General features: G+C 37.9%; 2 protein-coding genes across 3 annotated transcripts in view; one reads left to right on the top strand and one right to left on the bottom strand.

The window, feature by feature from the left end:
• Nucleotides 1–9,428, top strand: part of mmp19 (matrix metallopeptidase 19) — a 16,162-nt gene extending 6,734 nt beyond the window's left edge. Inside the window, exons 3-9 of the mRNA XM_062027559.1 lie at nt 1,239–1,369; nt 1,540–1,755; nt 2,851–3,096; nt 7,393–7,515; nt 8,620–8,784; nt 8,846–8,973; nt 9,032–9,428. Of these exons, the coding sequence (XP_061883543.1) occupies nt 1,239–1,369; nt 1,540–1,755; nt 2,851–3,096; nt 7,393–7,515; nt 8,620–8,784; nt 8,846–8,973; nt 9,032–9,262 (1,240 nt within the window). The 3' untranslated portion in view covers nt 9,263–9,428. The remainder of the gene's footprint in view (nt 1–1,238; nt 1,370–1,539; nt 1,756–2,850; nt 3,097–7,392; nt 7,516–8,619; nt 8,785–8,845; nt 8,974–9,031) is intronic.
• Nucleotides 9,429–13,140: 3,712 nt separating this feature from the next.
• LOC133634680 (transmembrane protein 198-like) overlaps nt 13,141–18,517 on the bottom strand; it is a 62,211-nt gene continuing 56,834 nt past the window's right edge. Inside the window, exons 4-5 of one of the 2 annotated variants that reach the window (XM_062027444.1) lie at nt 18,330–18,478; nt 13,141–13,961 (exon numbers count right to left, since the gene is read on the bottom strand). In XM_062027444.1, the coding sequence (XP_061883428.1) occupies nt 13,812–13,961; nt 18,330–18,478 (299 nt within the window). In that variant the 3' untranslated portion in view covers nt 13,141–13,811. The remainder of the gene's footprint in view (nt 13,962–18,329; nt 18,479–18,517) is intronic. The other variant, XM_062027459.1, reaches the window with a different exon arrangement.

The following is an 18,517-nucleotide window of genomic DNA, read 5'->3' as shown; positions in this document are numbered from 1 at the left end:
TTGTTTATGTTTAGGAGTTGTTAATGTTGACAAGTTGTTTATGTCGATGAGATGTTTATATTTACAAGTTGTTTATGTTTACCAGTTGTTTATGTTTACAAGTTGTTTATGTTTAGGAGTTGTTTATGTTGACCAGTTGTTTATGTTGATGAGTTGTTTATATGTTGTTTATGTTTACCAGTTGTTTATATGTTGTTTATTTTTACCAGTTGTTTATGTTGATGAGTTGTTTATATGTTGTTTATGTTACCAGTTGTTTATGTTGATGAGTTGTTTATGTTTACCAGTTGTTTATGTTGATGAGTTGTTTATATGTTGTTTATGTTACCAGTTGTTTATGTTGATGAGTTGTTTATGTTACCAGTTGTTTATGTTGATGAGTTGTTTATGTTTACCAGTTGTTTATGTTGATGAGTTGTTTATGTTTAGGAGTTGTTAATGTTTAGGAGTTGTTTATGTTGACGAGTTGTTTATGTTTACCAGTTGTTTATGTCGATGAGATGTTTATATTTACAAGTTGTTTATGTTTACCAGTTGTGTATGTTTACAAGTTGTTTATGTTTACCAGTTGTTTATGTTTACAAATTGTTTATGTTTAGGAGTTCTTTATGTTGACCAGTTGTTTATGTTGATGAGTTGTTCATGTTAACAAGTTATTTATGTATAGGATTTTTTTTTATGTTTATGAGTTGTTTATGTTTATGAGTTTTTTATATTGATGAGTTGTTTATATTTACCAGTTGTTTATATTTAGGAGTTGTTAATGTTTAGGAGTTGTTTATGTTAACGAGTTGTTTATGTATAGGAGTTGTTTATGTTTATGCGTTGTTTATGTTCATGAGTTGTTTATATTGATGAGTTGTTTATGTTTACGAATTGTTTATGTTTTCAAGTTGTTTATGTTTAGGAGTTGTTTATGTTTCTGAGTTGTTTATGTGAACAAGTTTATGTGTACGAGTTGTTTATGTTTAGGAGTTGTTTATGTTTGAGTTGTTTATGTTTACAAATTGTTTATGTTTACAAGTTGTTTATGTTTAGGAGTTGTTAATGTTTCTGAGTTGTTTATCAGTACGAGTTGTTTATGTGTACGAGTTGTTTACGTTTACAAGTTGTTTGTGTGGGTGAGTTGTTGATGTTATGAGTTGTTTATGTTTCTGAGTTGTTTGTGTACAAGTAGTTTATTTGATGAGTTGTTTATGTTCACAAGTTGTTTATGTTGATGAGTTGTTTGTGGTCAGGATGTTCCAAAAGGTGAACGACCTTCAGCCCAGCGGAGAGTTGGACGAGGCGACCTTGGAGGTGATGAGTCTCCCACGCTGCGGCCTGCAGGACAACTTCTTCAACACTCACCTCAAGTTCAGACTGATGGGTGAGTTGTTGTTGTTTGTTCTACATGCAGGAAGGATTCTAAACATGTCAACAAAAGTCCAAGATCCTACAGTCGCCTCTTTTAAGTGTGTGCGTACGTGTGTGTGTGTGCGTACGTGTGTGTGTGTGTGTGTGCGTGCGTGTGTGTGTGCGCGTGCGTTTGTGTGTCAGGTCGTTGGAGAAAGAAGCACCTGACGTACCGCCTGCACAACTACACACCTGACATGAGCAGAGCTCAGGTGAAGTTGTCCATCCAGCAGGCCTTCAACATGTGGAGTGATGTCAGCGACCTGACCTTCAGGGAGGTGGACCATGGTCTACAGGAGGACATCAGGATCTCCTTCCATGACTCACACACCTCTTGTCCTTTCCCCTTTGATGGCCTTGGTTAGACTCTACTACTACTACTACTACTACATGTAGTACTATGTGTACTACAACACATAGTAGTACATTGCGTATTACTACACGTGTACTGATAAGTGTACTACTATGTGTATTACTACTATGTGTGTGGACTACTACGTACTACTACGTGTAGTACTGTGTACTACTACATGTGCTACTATGTGTAGTACTACGTGTACTACTACGTGTAGTACTACACATGCTACTACTACGTGTAGTACTACACGTGCTACTACGTGTAGTACTACACGTGTACTACTATGTGTAGTACTACATGTGCTACTACGTGTAGTACTACACATGCTACTACTACGTGTAGTACTACACGTGCTACTACGTGTAGTACTACACGTGTACTATGTGTAGTACTACATGTGCTACTACGTGTAGTACTACACATACTACTACATGTAGTACTACATGTGCTACTATGTGTAGTACTACATGTACTACTATGTGTAGTACTACATGTGCTACTACGTGTACTACTTACATGTACTACTACGTTTAGTACTACTACGGTTAGTACTACGTGTACTACTATGTGTACTACTACGTGTACTATGTGTAGTTCTACGTGTACTACTATGTGTACTACTACTACGTGTGCTACTACGTGTATTACTACGTGTGCTACTACGTCTACTACTACGTGTAGTACTACATGTGCTACTACATGTACTACTACGTGTAGTACTACATGTAGTACTACTACGGTTAGTACTACGTGTACTACAACGTGTAATACTACGACTACGTGTACTACTACGTGTGCTACTACGTGAGCTACTACGTGTAGTACTACATCTGCTACTACGTGTACTACTACATGTGCTACTATGTGTAGTACTATGTGTACTAGTACAAGTAGTACTACATGTGCTACTACATGTAGTACATGTGCTACTATGTGTACTAGTACGTGTAGTACTACATGTCCTACTACATGTAGTACATGTGCTACTATGTGTACTAGTACGTGTAGTACTACATGTGCTACTACATGTAGTACATGTGCTACATGTAGTACTGCATGTAGTACATGTGGTGCATGTACTCCTCCTGTGTGCACAGGTGGTGTTCTGGCCCACGCAGAAGCACCAGAATCAGGAAGAATCCACCTGGACGAGGACGAGCTGTGGACGGAAGGCACGCGCCGCGGCTCTAATCTGCGCATCGTGGCTGCGCACGAAATAGGCCACGCCCTCGGGCTAGGCCACTCCCAGTTTCGAAGTGCTCTGATGGCACCGGTCTATGTCGGTTACCGTGGCAACTTCAAGCTGCACTCGGACGACGTGAACGGCATCCAGGCGCTCTATGGTGAATTGAGGTTGTGTTGACAACACAACTTTGTTGTTTTCAGGAAACACACAAACACAACACAACTCTGTTGTTTTCAAGAAAGACACAAAAACAACACAACTTTGTTGTTTCAGGAAACACAAAACGAACACAACTTTGTTGTTTCAGGAAAAGCACAGCACAACACAACTTAGTCATTTCAGGCAAACACAAAAACAACACAACTTTGTTGTTTCAGGAAACGCACAAACAAAATACAACTTTGTTGTTTTCAAGAAACACACAAAAATAACACAACTTTGTTGTTTCAGGAAACGCATAAAAACCACACGACTTTGTTGTTTCAAGAAACGCACAAACACAACACAACTTTGTTGTTTCAGGAAATGCACACACAAAACACAACTTTGTTGTTTTCAAGAAACACACAAAAACAACACAACTTTGTTGTTTCAGGAAACGCCCAAAAACAACACGTTTTCGTTTCAGACAAACACACAAAAACAGCACAACTTTGTTGTTTCAGGCAAACGCACAAAAACAACACAACTTTGTCAATTCAGGCAAATGCACAAAAACAACACGACTTTGTCATTTCAGGAACCATACAAAAACAACAAAAATTTGTTGTTTCAACAAACAACAACAAAAAAAAACCACGACTTTGTTGTTTTAGGAAACACAAAAAGAACATAACTATTGTTTCAGAAAATGCACCAACACAATAAAACGTTCTTGTTTTCAAGAAACACAGAAAACAACACAACTTTGTTGTTTCAGTAAAAAAACAAAACAACACAACTTTGTTGTTTCAGGAAATGCACAAAACACAACTTTGTTGTTTCAGGTAACACACGAACAACACAACTTTCTTGTTTTCAGGAAACACACAAAAACAACACAACTTTGTTCTAACAGGAAACACACGAAAACAACACAACATTTTCATTTCAGGCAAACACAAAAACAATACAACTTTGTCGTTTCAGGCAAAAGCACAAAATCAACATAACTTTGTTGTTTTAGGCAAACGCACAAAAAACACAACTTTGTCGTTTCAGCCAAACACAAAAACAACACAACATTGTCATTACAGGCAAACACACAAAAACAAGACAACTTTGTTGTTTCAGGCAAACGCACAAAATCAACAAAACTGTCATTGCATGCAAACACAAAAACAACACAACTTTGTCGTTTCAGGTAAACGCACAAAATCAACACAACTTTGTTGTTTCAGGCAAATGCACAAAAACAAGACACCTTTGTTGTTTCAGGCAAACACACAAAAACAACACAACATTGTCATTTCAGGCAAACACACAAAAACAACACAACTTTGTCGTTTCAGGCAAACGCACAAAAAACACAACTTTGTTTTTTCAAGAAACACACAAAAACAATACAACTTTGTCGTTTCAGGCAAAAGCACAAAATCAACATAACTTTGTTGTTTTAGGCAAACACACAAAAACAACACAACTTTGTCGTTTCAGCCAAACACAAAAACAACACAACATTGTCATTACAGGCAAATGCACAAAAACAAGACAACTTTGTTGTTTCAGGCAAACGCACAAAATCAACAAAACTGTCATTTCAGGCAAACACATACTTGCCAACCCTCCCGTTTTTAGCGGGAGAATCCCGGTATTCAGCGCCTCTCCCGACAACCTCCCTTCTCCCGACAAACTCCCGGTATTCAGCCGGAGCTGGAGGCCACGCCCCCTCCAGCTCAGTGCGGACCTGAGTGGGGACAGCCGTTCTCACGTCCGCTTTCCCATCAGCTTGCCTGCCCAATGACGTCATAACATCTATGGCTTTTAGAGAGTAGAGTGCACAACAAGCAGAGAGAGTTCTTGGTTTCTTATGTGGGTTTATTGTTAGGCAGTTTCATTAACGTCCTCCCAGCGCGGTAACAACACACAACAACAGCAGTCACGTTTAGTCTACTGTAAAGCAGTTCGTCTGCCGTAAACAGCAATGTTGTGACACTCTTAAACAGGACAATACTGCCACCTACCGGATAGCCTGCAGAACACTGAAATTCAAGTATGTCTTTTATTTATATGTATAATAAAATAAAAAATACAAATAAAATATATATATAGCTAGAATTCACTGAAAGTCAAGTATTTCATACATATATATATATATACATATATATATATATATATATATATATATATATATATGTGTGTGTGTGTGAAATACTTGATTTGGTGAATTCTAGCTGTAAATATACTCTCCTCTTAACCACGCCCTTGGCCACGCCCCAACCACGCCCCCCGCCCTAAACACGCCCCCCCCACCACCACGCCGCCCCACCACCTCCCGATATTGGAGGTCTCAAGGTTGGCAAGTATGGGCAAACACAAAAACAACACAACTTTGTCGTTTCAGGCAAACGCACAAAATCAACACAACTTTTTTGTTTCAGGCAAACGCTCGAAAAAACACAACTTTGTTGTTTCAAGAAACACACAAAAACAATACAACTTTGTTCTATCAGGAAACACACAAAACCAACACAACTTTGTCATTTCAGGCAAACACAAAAACAACACAACTTTGTCGTTTCAGGCAAATGCACAAAAACAACACAACTTTGTCGTTTCACTCAAACACAAAAACAACACAACATTGTCATTTCAGGCAAACACACAAAAACAACACTACTTTGTCGCTTCAGGCAAACGCTAAAAAAAACAACTTTGTTGTTTCAAAAAACACCCAAAAACAACACAACTTTGTTCTATCAGGAAACACACAAAAACAACACAACTTTGTCATTTCAGGCAAACACACAAAAACAACACAACTTTGTAGTTTCAGGCAATTGCACAAAAACAACACAACTTTGTCGTTTCAGCCAAACACAAAAACAACACAACATTGTGATTTCAGGCAAACACAAAAAAAAAAAACTTTTGTCGTTTCAGGCAAACGCACAAAATCAAGACACCTTTGTCTTTCAGAAAACACACAAAAACAACACAACATTGTCATTACAGGCAAACACACAAAAACAACACAACTTTGTCGTTTCAGGCAAACGCACAAAAACAACACAACTTTGTTGTTTCAGAAAACACACAAAAACAACACAACTTTGTTCTATTAGGAAACACACAAAAACAACACAACATTTTCATTTCAGGCAAACACAAAAACAACACAACTTTGTCGTTTCAAGCAAAAGCACAAAATCAATTTTTTTTTTTGGCAAACACAAAAAAACAACACATCTTTGTTGTTTCAGGAAACGCACAAACAACACAGCTTTTTCGTTTCAGACAAACACACAAAAACAACACAACTTAGTCGTTTCAGACAAACACACAAAAACAACACAACATTGTTGTTTCAGGCAAACGCACAAAAACAACAACTTTGCTGTTTCAGGAAACACAAAAAGAACACAACTTTGTTGTTTCAGGAAACATACAAACAACACAGCTTTTTCGTTTCAGACAAACACACAAAAACAACACAACTTAGTCGTTTCAGACAAACACACAAAACACAACACAACTTTGTCTTTCAGAAAACACACAAAAACAACACAACTTTGTTGTTTCAGGCAAATGCACAACATCAACACAACTTTATCATTTTAGGCAAATGCACAAAATCAACACAACTTTGTTGTTTCAGGCAAACGCACAAAAACAAGACACCTTTGTTGTTTCAGGCAAACGCACAAAAACAAGACACCTTTGTTGTTTCAGGCAAACACACAAAAACAAGACACCTTTGTCTTTCAGAAAACACACAAAAACAACACAACATTGTCATTTCAGGCAAACACACAAAACAACACAACTTTGTCGTTTCAGGCAAAAGCACAAAAACAACACAACTTTGTTGTTTCAGAAAACACACAAAAAGAACACAACTTTGTTCTATCAGAAAACACACAAAAACAACACAACATTTTCATTACAGGCAAATACAAAAACAAGACACCTTTGTCGTTTCAGGCAAAAGCACAAAATCAACACAACTTTGTCGTTTCAGGCTAAAGCACAAAATCAACATAACTTTGTTGTTTTAGGCAAACGCACAAAAACATGACACCTTTGTCGTTTCAGCCAAGCACAAAAACAACACAACATTGTCATTTCAGGCAAACACACAAAAACAACAGAACTTTGTCGTTTCAGGCAAACACACAAAATCAACTCAACTTTTTCGTTTCAGGCATACGCACAAAATCAACACAGCACTGTTGTTTCAGGCAAACGCACAAAATTAAGACAACTTTATCATTTTAGGCAAACGCACAAAATCAACACAACTTTGTCGTTTCAGGCAAACGCACAACCGGCAGCCCCTCATGGAGTCCAACAACGCCAGCTGACGTTCCTCCGACTGAAGGCAGCAACCACAGTCCTGCTGACCCGTGCACGGCCAGGCTGGACGCCATCATGCTGGGTATGACGTCACACATGGACTCTGCTGGACCTGGTTCTGTGCCAGGACTGTATCAGGGTGTAGGGTTAGGGTAGACTTCACTGGTCACTGTTCGGGGCGATGTAAGGTTAGGCGGAGGTTGAGGGTTAGAAGTAGGGTGTGGGGTTATGGGTAGGGTTTTTGGAGTTAGGGTTGGGGTATGGGTCAGAGTTGGAGTTGAGTTTTTGGGATTGTAAAAAAAGGAGAGACAAAGCCAAAGTGAGCAGGTGGGGTTAGGGTGAGAGAAAAATGAAATTTGGTAGTTGTAATATTTGCAGGGTTAGGATTAGGGCAGAGTGAGTCTTCAGTTTATTGGTCAGTATTGAGGTCTGGGTTCATGTATTATTAAAGTTGGGGTGAAGTTCGGGGTTAGAATTAAGGTGTAAGGTTATGGTAGGTTTGGGTTTGGTTTGGAGTTTTGTGAGTTGGGTGAAGGTTTCAGGGTTAGGTTTTGCGTTATAGGAATAAGGGTTTAGCATCAGGGTTAGGCTTTTGTCAGGGATTAAAGGTTAGGTTTGGGGTAGCATTAAAGTTGGGGTTGTAGGTTAAGGTTTAGAGTTACATTTAGGGTAGAGTTGGGCCTGGTAGGGTAAAGAATAATTGGTTTTTGGGTTTGTTAGGGTTTAAGATTCAAGGGCTGAGGAAGGATTGTAGGTTAAGGTTTACGGTAGGATTTGGGGTTATAGTGTAGGGCTACGGAATATGGATGGGTTAAGGGTTAGGTGGAAAAGGGGTTTAAGGTTAAGGGTTAGTTGAGGTCAAAACAGAGTAGGGTTAGTTAGGGTTGGACTATGGTTATGAGTTAGGGTTGTTATACTTTCCTTTCCTTTGTATTTTACTTCCATTGATTTACAGTCCTGTTGTCGTTAAAGGGTTTTATTAAGAAAACTGGTACGGTCTGGTGTCCTCAGGTCATGGTTGTTGGTCAGGGTTTAGTTTTATCAGTGAGGCATAACGGACAGTAAGGAAGGGTGTAGGGTTAACGTTGGGGCAGAATTATTGTGCAGCAGGTTTCAGATTACAAGTCTTATCCGTTAAGATCGGAGACAAGATCTTAGAACGTAAGATGCTTCTGTGTTCACCCAGGTCCTTGGAAGATAACCTTTGCTTTCAGTGGAAATGACATGTGGACCATCACTGATCTTGGACACAACCCACCGACGAATATAAACCAACTGTGGAAGGAACTCCCCGGGAACCTGAATGCAGCCGTGCACTCGCCAAGGACCAATAAGACCTACTTTTTTAAAGGTACACACCACCGGTTGTCACAGAGTACTACAGTTCTAAAGTGTGAGGTTCCTGTTGCTAGGTAATCAGGTCTGGAGGTACTCTGGCTCCGTGCTGGATTACGGCTACCCTAAGAAGGTGCAGCGCATCCCTGCTAACATCGACGCAGCTTTGTACTTGGAGAACAACAAGAAGCTGGTCTTCATCAAGGTACACCTGGAGTTTTATGGCACAGAAACATCGGGTCATGGCGTCTCCTTGCTCGCAGGGTTCCAACTTCTGGCAGTGGGATGAGTTGAGGTACAACATCTTGGCCCACTTCTCCAGACCGCTGGCCAGGCTCTTCAGCGGTGTACCGTCCAGCCCAGACGCCGCCTTCACCTGGACCAACGGGAAGGTGTACTTCTTCAGGGGGGATGACTACTGGCGAGTCAACAAGAGGCTGACTGTGGACAGAGGATACCCGCTGAGCAAGAGAGAACGTTGGATGAGATGCTGAAGAATGGCCACAAGAGGGAGCTGTTGTCTTGTTGTAGACCTGCTCCACTGCAGTGTGACCCATAACTTCACCTTCTTGGCACAAACCTGCAGGATATTGTTTGATGTCCAGGATTATGTAAAGACCTTTGTACCATCTTGTGGCGAAATTAAATTGTTTTTCTCTCTGTTGCATTGTAAGTTTTAACGATGTAACGCAATAATGGGACTATGCTCTTTCTACTGCTTGTCCCATCATTGTGCACCACTTGTTCCCACAGGGACCCCACAAAACAGCGCACGCTGTATTTGTATCAGCTCATATTTACATTTACATTCTGATTTAACATCTAGATTTAGATTTAGGTTTAATGGGGCGACGTAGCTCGGTTGGTAGAGGGGCCATGCCAGCGACTTGAGGGCTCCCGGTTCGACCCCCGCTTCCGCCATCTTCGTCACTGCCAGTGTGTCCTTGGGCAAGACACTTGACCCACCTGCTCCCAGTGCCACCCACACTGGTTGAAATGTAACTTGGATCATGGGTTTCACTCTGTAAATTTTCTCGAGTCACTAGAGAAAAGCGCTATATAAATATAATTCACATCACTTGATGATTTAGGTTTAGCTTTAACATTTAGATTTAAAATGTAGATGATGATGATTTAACATTCAGATTTAGATGTAACATTTATATTTAGGTTACTATTCAACATATAGGTTTAGATTCAACATTTGGACTCAGATTTAACATTTACGTTTAGATTCAACATTTATATTTAACATCCAGGTGTAAATTTAACATTTAGATTTACATTCAACATTTAGGTTTAGAGTTAATTTCAATTTAGATTTAACACATTTGGGTTTAGATTTAACATTTAGATTTATAAATAACATTTATATCTAACATATAGGTTTAGATTCAACGTATAGACTTAAATTTAAAATTTGGGGTTTAGATTTGACATGTAGATTTATATTTAACATTTAGGTTTAGATTTACCAGCTATGTTTAGATTTACTATCAAGATTTAGATTAGACATTTAGGTTTAGATGTAGGATTTAGGTTTAGCTTTAACATTTAGATTTAAAGGAACCATATGTATTAATGTGAAAATTCTATAGACTCTGCCTGACTGAGGTTGCCAGATATGCAGCCGAATCCAGCTGGATGGAATGGGCTACTCCAAGGAACTTCAAACTTCCACAAGCGTTTTGTCAATAACAAATCTCTAACCAACACATTTTACACAGAATGAGGCTATTTTCAGGAAGAAGTAGGTCATGCCTGTGTACGTTTTTACAACAAATGGCAATCATATGGTTATTGTCAGTACTATCAGAAAACAAAGACTAAAACCAACTACAACCAACGCTAGCAATGGTTATAAAGAGGAGACATTTACCAAGGTATGCCTACAGACTACTGTTTCAAACCTTTCAGATCGCCATATAACTTGGTACATGTAATCCACAATATGCAAACACCAATGAGTATTTATTTGACCATGTGATTTTCTCCATACCTTTCACATTGCCATGATGACAGCCATGCTAATGTTGGAACCCATTTCCTCAGCGTCTCAGCATATTGAGACGGAAATAGGCACTGACACTACCCATATCCACATTGCTTTTATTTGTCCAAGATATATGATGCCTGTCAGTTGGATGACACATGGACATACAGGCTAACTGGCATATATATCCCCTGTTAGCCTGTATGTCCATGTGTCATTGACCGGGCTAGCATGCTATGCATTGCACTAGGAGTTACACACCATCACACTAAGCATTGGTTGCAGGAATATACTAGCTTTGTTAGACAAGATCATAGACTGTATTGGACAATATAGTTTACATACCAAATGTCCATTTCCATTTATTACAAGTAATAAGAAAACGTAAATGTCTGACTTACCTATCAAGGAGGAAATTAGCAAGTTTGCCGTCTCCCCCACCTTCAATCTCCTCCATCTTTCAAAGGCATCCCAGATACAAATCCTGGTTTTGTTCCCGGCTTTGTCATGAATAAGTTGAGAATGGTAACGAGGCCTTTTAGATTTACGAAGGTCTGACATGTTTAGTAACTTTACCAACTAACTGGCAATCTGGATGTGACACACTCACAGACTTTCTAATTGGTCAAACGGTGGAGGGCGGGACATCGAAATGAAAACAATAACAAGATTTCGGGGCTGTAAATCTAATTTTTAAATGAGCATATCCCGGCTGAACTACTGTTATCAGCTATAGAGGTATTGGAAAAGAACATGATTTATTAATGCCTTTTGACATATCAGGGCCATTTAATGATGACTTGACATGAAATTATTACAAATGGCACCTTTAACATTTAGATTTAGATTTATAAAACCCAAAACCATTGAAGTTGGCACATTGTGTAAATGGTAAATAAAAACAGAATACAATGATTTGCAAATCCTTTTCAACTAATATTCAATTGAATAGACTGCAAAGACAAGATATTTAACGTTTGAACCGGAAAACTTTGTTATTTTTTGCAAATATTAGCTCATTTGGAATTTGATGCCTGCAACATGTTTCAAAAAAGCTGGCAAAAGTGGCAAAAAACACTGATAAAGTTGAGGAATGCTCATCAAACACTTATTTGGAACATCCCACAGGTGAACAGGCTAATTGGGAACAGGTGGGTGCCATGATTGGGTATAAAAGCAGCTTCCATGAAATTTTCAGTCATTCACAAACAAGGATGGGACGAGAGTCACCACTTCGTCAACAAATGCCTGAGCAAATTGTTGAACAGTTTAAGAAAAACCTTTCTCAACCAGCTATTGCAAGGAATTTAGGGATTTCTCCATCTTCGGTCCGTAATATCTTCAAAGGGTTCAGAGAATCTGGATAAATCACTGCACGTAAGCAGCTAAGCCTGTGACCTTCGATCCCTCAGGCTGTACTGCATCAACAAGCGACATCCGTGTGTAAAGGATATCACCACATGGGCTCAGGAACACTTCAGAAACCCACAGTCAGTAACTACAGTTGGTCGCTACATCTGTAAGTGCAAGTTAAAACTCTACCATGCAAAGCGAAAGCCATTTATCAACAACACCCAGAAACGCCGCCGGCTTCGTTGGGCCCCAGCTCATCTACGATGGACTGATGCAAAGTGGAAAAGTGTTCTGTGGTCTGACGAGTCCACATTCCAAATTGTTTTTGGAAACTGTGGACGTCGTGTCCTCCGGACCAAAGAGGAAAAGAACCACCAATCTAGGCGCAAAATTGAAAAGCCAGCATCTGTGATGGTATGGGGGTGTATTAGTGCCCAAGGCATGGGTAACTTACACATCTGTGAAGGCACCATTAATGCTGATAGGTACATACAGGTTTTGGAGCAACATATGTTGCCATCCAAGCAACGTTACCATGGACGCCCCTGCTTATTTCAGCAAGACAATGCCAAGCCATGTGTTACAACAGCGTGGCTTCATAGTAAAAGAGTGCGGGTACTAGACTGGCCTGCCTGTAGTCCAGACCTGTCTCCCATTGAAAATGTGTGGCGCATTATGAAGCCTAAAATACCACAACGGAGATGTGCTGTTGAACAACTTAAGCTGTACATCAAGCAAGAATGGGAAAGAATTCCACTTTAAAAATGTGTCTCCTCAGTTCCCAAACGTTTACTGAGTGTTGTTAAAAGGAAAGGCCATGTAACACAGTGGTAAAAATGCCCCTGTGACAACTTTTTTGCAATGTGTTGCTGCCATTAAATTTTAAGTTAATGATTATTTGCAAAAAAAAAAAAAGTTTTTCAGTGTGAACATTAAATATCTTGTCTTTGCAGTCTATTCAATTGAATATAAGTTGAAAAGGATTTGCAAATCATTGTATTCTGTTTTTATTTACAATTTACACAACATGCCAACTTCTTTGGTTTTGGGCTTTGTAGATTTAACACTGAAGTTGAGTTGTAACATTTAGGGTCAACAATTTCACTGTAAATGCGATGAAAATGAGCAAAAAGTGTGAGAAAAGTGCGCTCCATGGGATAAATATGTCTGCTAGAGAGTGTTTAGACTGACCACCTCTTAGATGTTCTGCACAATCAAACCAAAGCAGCAGAAAAACAAGAGAGAAAAGTGTGGCTCATTAAAGAGTGCTCATGAAAGGAGGTTTTGTCCTGCCTTGGGTGAGCAAGAAGAACAAAACTTCAAGTCCAGAATAGGAAATCCTTGCAGTGACCTGCTTATTGCCCGAGTGAGGTCCGGTTGCTAGGAGACCACGCAGCAAAAACAAAGCAAGCAGTGATAAGTATGAAAGACATATTTCATTCATGTATTTACAGTCTTCATCACTACCATGTATGACAAATAAATTATAAAACTCCTTCACAGAATCTGAGTTCTGCTAGAGAAGAACTTTGTATGCTTGGGACATTTTTCACTGAAGAAGCCAAATGGTCCTCCAACCAGTAAAAACCTGACAGGGAGTAGAACACTGCTAGAAAGGTGGACTAACGAGGGCAGAAAGTAGCTCACATGTTCTTTACCAAGACCATTGTCCCTGTCCTGGGTTTTGAGAGAGGCTCTCAGACCCGGACCATGGGCCTTGTGGCGGTGAGGGGCACGGTGGAGGCGCTGTCACAGTCCAGGTCCACGGTGGTCTGGTTGGATGTGCTCTGGCTGCTAAGGGAAGTGCCGGTGCTCATTTGTCTGTCCCGTAGACTTTGGAGGTAGCTCTGAGGGACACACGCAGAACAGGGCGGTTGGAATATTGCACGCACGAGTAGAATCTGACAGTCGGACCCTCAGAACCCAAAGTGTTCTTGATGTTTTTGTGTGCCATTTAGATTTATAAATAACATTTATATTTAACATATAGGTTGAGATTCTATACCTAGGTTCAGATTTAACATATGGGTTTAGATTCAACGTTTAGACTTAGATTCAACACTTAGGTTTAGATTTGACGTGGAGATTTGTATTTAACATTTAGGTTTAGATTTAACATATATGTTTAGATTTACCAGCTAGGTTTAGATATACTATCAAGATAAGATTTAGATTTAAGGTTTATATTTAACATTGAGATTAAACATTTAGGTTTAGATTAAACATTTATATTTAACATTTATGTTTAGATTCTATACCTAGGTTCAGATTTAACATATAGGTTTAGATTCAACGTTTATACTTAGTTTGAGTTTGAGTTTATTTGGAACATGCAAGCATACAACATGATACATCACAATTTCCAGTTTCTCTTTTCAACATGTTCGAAAAGGAGTAGGAAGAAGCAGAGTTTATTTAATCCTACCCCTTTTCTTTTACATAACAGTTGCTAAACTTTTTTGTTCACTTCTTGTTCTCAATTTATTCACAATGTACTCCATAAGTAATCACAATAAAAATAAATAGATAAATAATAATTGGTGAAGTAAGTTACATTTCATATGATGAGATAAGTAAGATTATTTTGAGAGTGAAAGAATGGATGAATTAAATAAATTCAGAATGTTTATCATGGTTCTTCTTCTTTGTACTTTGTAAACACTTTAAGTTTGAAGAGCTTCTTGAAGTGGATCATATTAGTACATTGTTTGATTGCTTTGCTTAATCCATTCCATAATTGAATTCCACATACAGATATACTGAAGATCTTAAGTGTTGAACGTGCGTACAAATGTTTTAAATTAAATTTTTCTCTAAGATTATATTTGTCCTCTTTTTTTGAGAAGAATTGTTGTATATTCTTGGGTAGCAGGTTATAGTTTGCTTTGTGTATAATTTTAGCTGTTTGCAAATTCACTATGTCGTGCAATTTCAGTATCTTTGATTCAATAAATAAAGGATTTGTATGTTCTCTATATCCAACTTTATGTATTATTCTAACTGATCTTTTTTGTAACACCGTTAATGAATGAAGTGTACTTTTGTAATTATTTCCCCATATTTCTACACAGTAACTCAGATATAGTAACACTAGTGAGCAGTAGAGAATATGAAGTGATTTTTGGTCTAGAACATGTTTTGCTTTATTCATTATTGACGTGTTTCTTGCTACTTTATGTTGTATATTTTTTACGTGAGATTTCCAGTTAAATTTATCATCAATCATTATACCTAGAAATTTGGTTTCATTTACTCTTTCAATATCTATTCCGTCTATTTGTATTTGTGTTTGACTTTCTCTTCTACTGTTACCAAATAGCATTATTTTAGTTTTACTGAGATTCAACGATAGTCTGTTTTTGTCAAACCATCTTTTTAATTTGTTAATTTCTTCTGTTATTATTTGTATTATCTCCTGTGTGTTCTCTCCTGAACAAAACGCTGTTGTATCATCCGCAAATAGTACTAACTTTAAATATTTTGTAACTTTACAAATGTCATTTATATAGAGATTGAATAATTTAGGTCCTAGTATTGATCCCTGAGGTACACCACAAGATATATTTAGCGTTGTAGACGTGTGTTCGCCTAGCTTCACGTATTGTTTCCTGTTCGTTAGATAACTTCTTATCCAGTTTAAGACTAACCCTCTGATGCCATATCGTTCTAGTTTTTTGATTAAAATATTGTGATTAATAGTGTCAAATGCTTTAGTTAGATCCATGAACACTGCTGCTGCACATTTTTACTATCTATTGCATTGGTAATTTCTTTTGTAATTTCAATTAAAGCCATTGAAGTTGAAACATTAGCTCTGTATCCATACTGGTTCTCTTCGAGTATTCTATTTTTATTTATAAAAATCTCTCTAATCTGTTATTGAACAGTTTTTGAATGATTTTAGAAAATTGTGGAAGTAAAGAAACAGGTCTATAATTTGTAAATTGATGTTTGTCTCCAGTCTTATAAATTGGTGCAACTTTAGCTATTTTCATTTTGTTTGGAAATTTACCTGTTTGAAATGATAGGTTACTCATATACATTAATGGTCCTGAGATCTCTTCTATAACCTTTTTTATCGTTTCCATATCAATTCCGTTACAATCAGTTGAAGTCTTAGATTTAAATGTTTTCACGATTGTAACTATTTCCTCCTGTGTCACATTACTGAGGAACATGGAGTTGGGATTTCGCTCTATGGTATCATTATAGTCCTCGATTGAAACAGGGTCTGGAATCCTTTCTTCCAATTTTGGTCCAATATTTACAAAATAATTATTGAAGCTTTCAACTACTTCCTTTATGTTGTCATTTTTTTTTATTTCCGTCTAAGAAGTATTGGGGGTAGTCCCTCTTAGTGCCATTTTGAATAATGCTTTTAAGGATGCCCCATGTTGCTCTCATGTTATTTTTGTTCTTGTCCAATAATTCACTGTAATATTCTTTTCTACATGATCGTAGTGTGTTTGTTAACTTGTTTTTATACTTTTTTTACTTAATTTCTGCCTCTGTAGTTCTTTGTGCTATAAATTTTCTATATAGTGTATTCTTCTTCGTACAAGCATTGTTTAATCCTTTTGTCATCCATGGTTGATTATTCTTTCTCTGTTTATTACTGAGTTGTATCCATGGACAATGTTTGTCATAAAGTATTATGAACTTGTTTAAGAAATGTTCATATGCTTCATCAACCTCAATACCTTAATACTTAGATTTAACATTTAGGTTTAGATTTTACATGGAGATTTATATTTAACATTTAGGTTTAGATTTAACATTTAGATTAATAAATAACATTTAGGTTTAAATTCTATACATAGGTTCAGATTTAACATATAGGTTTAGATTCAACGCTTAGACTTAAATTTAACACTTAGGTTTACATTTGACATTGAGATTTGTATTTAACTTTTAGGTTTAGTTTTAACATATATGTTTAGATTTACCAGTTAGGTTTAGGTTTACTATCAAGATTAGATTTAGATTTAGATTTAACATTTAGGTTTATATTTAACATTCAGGTTTAAATTTAACATTGAGATTAAACATTTAGGTTTAGATTAAACATTTAGGTTTAGATTTAACATTTATATTTAACATATAGGTTTAGATTCAACGTTTATACTTAGATTTAACATTTAGGTTTAGTTTTGACATGGAGATTTATATTTAACATTTAGGTTACGATTTAACATTTAGATTTATAAATAACATTTAGGTTTAAATACTATACCTATGTTCAGATTTAACATATATGTTTAGATTACCATGAATTGATTTACGTGGAAAAACTTATTCGGGTGTTACCATTTGGAGGTCAATTGTACGGAATATGCACTGAACTGTGCAATCTACTAATAAAAGTTTCAATCAATCAATCAATCAGATTCAACGTTTAGACTTAGATTCAACATTTAGGTTTAGATTTGTCATGTAGATGTATATTTAACATTTAGGTTTAGATTTACCAGCTAAATTTAGATTTACGATCAAGATTTAGATTAGACATTTAGGTTTAGATGTAGGATTTAGGTTTAGCTTTAACATTTACATTTAAAGGAACCATATGTAATAATGTGGCTAGAAATGGTACTGCAGCCACGGCCAAAATTCTGTAGTCCCCTCCCCCTCTGCCTGACTGAGGTTGCCAGATACGCAGCCGAATCCAGCTGGATGGACTGGGCTAATCCAAGGAACTTCAAACTTCCACTGCCTCTTACTAGGGGTTGAGGTGCTGGGACCATAATAGCTGAATAGACAAGCGTTTTGTCAATAACAAATCTCTAACCAACACATTTGACACAGAAATGAGGCTATTTTCAGGAAGAAGTAGGTCATGCCTGCGTACATTATCACAACAAATGGCAATCATATGGTTATTGTCAGTACTATCAGAAAACAAAGACTAAAACTAACTCCAACAAACGCTAGCAATGGTAGCTTTGGAGGTAGCTCTGAGGGACACACGCAGAGCAGTGCGGTTGGAATATTGCATGCACAAGTAGAATCTGACAGTCGGACCCTCGGAACCCAAAGTGTTGTTGATGTTTTTGTGTGCCTTAAGGTGGAAATTTTACAAGCCTAAATTCCAGACCATGATGGTCCAAAGTTGACTGATTCTTCTAAAAAAAAAGACTTTGAGTTCCGAGAGTCCAGAAGGTGAGGAGTAAGAAAAGAGAGAAACCACAGCACACGCCATGTTGGGCGACACTGACCGGTGCCAGAAGGTCCCCAGCGTAACGTTTGAGTGGGGTGGCTTTACGGCGGTACGTGCCTTCCTGCCCACCTGCCTGCTGGCGCTTCTTGCCGTCCTTCTGGCGAATGCGCATCAGCTGCACTCTCTTCTGGCGCCGACTCAACACAACTAGGAGAGGAGAAGGTTAGCTTGGTGGCGGGTGCTGGC

This window comes from Entelurus aequoreus, linkage group LG01 (genome assembly GCF_033978785.1).
Source record: "Entelurus aequoreus isolate RoL-2023_Sb linkage group LG01, RoL_Eaeq_v1.1, whole genome shotgun sequence".
NCBI classification, from domain to species: Eukaryota; Metazoa; Chordata; class Actinopteri; order Syngnathiformes; family Syngnathidae; genus Entelurus; species Entelurus aequoreus.
Note: the sequence above shows the minus strand (reverse complement) of the source record. Positions and strands in the feature narration are given on the sequence as shown.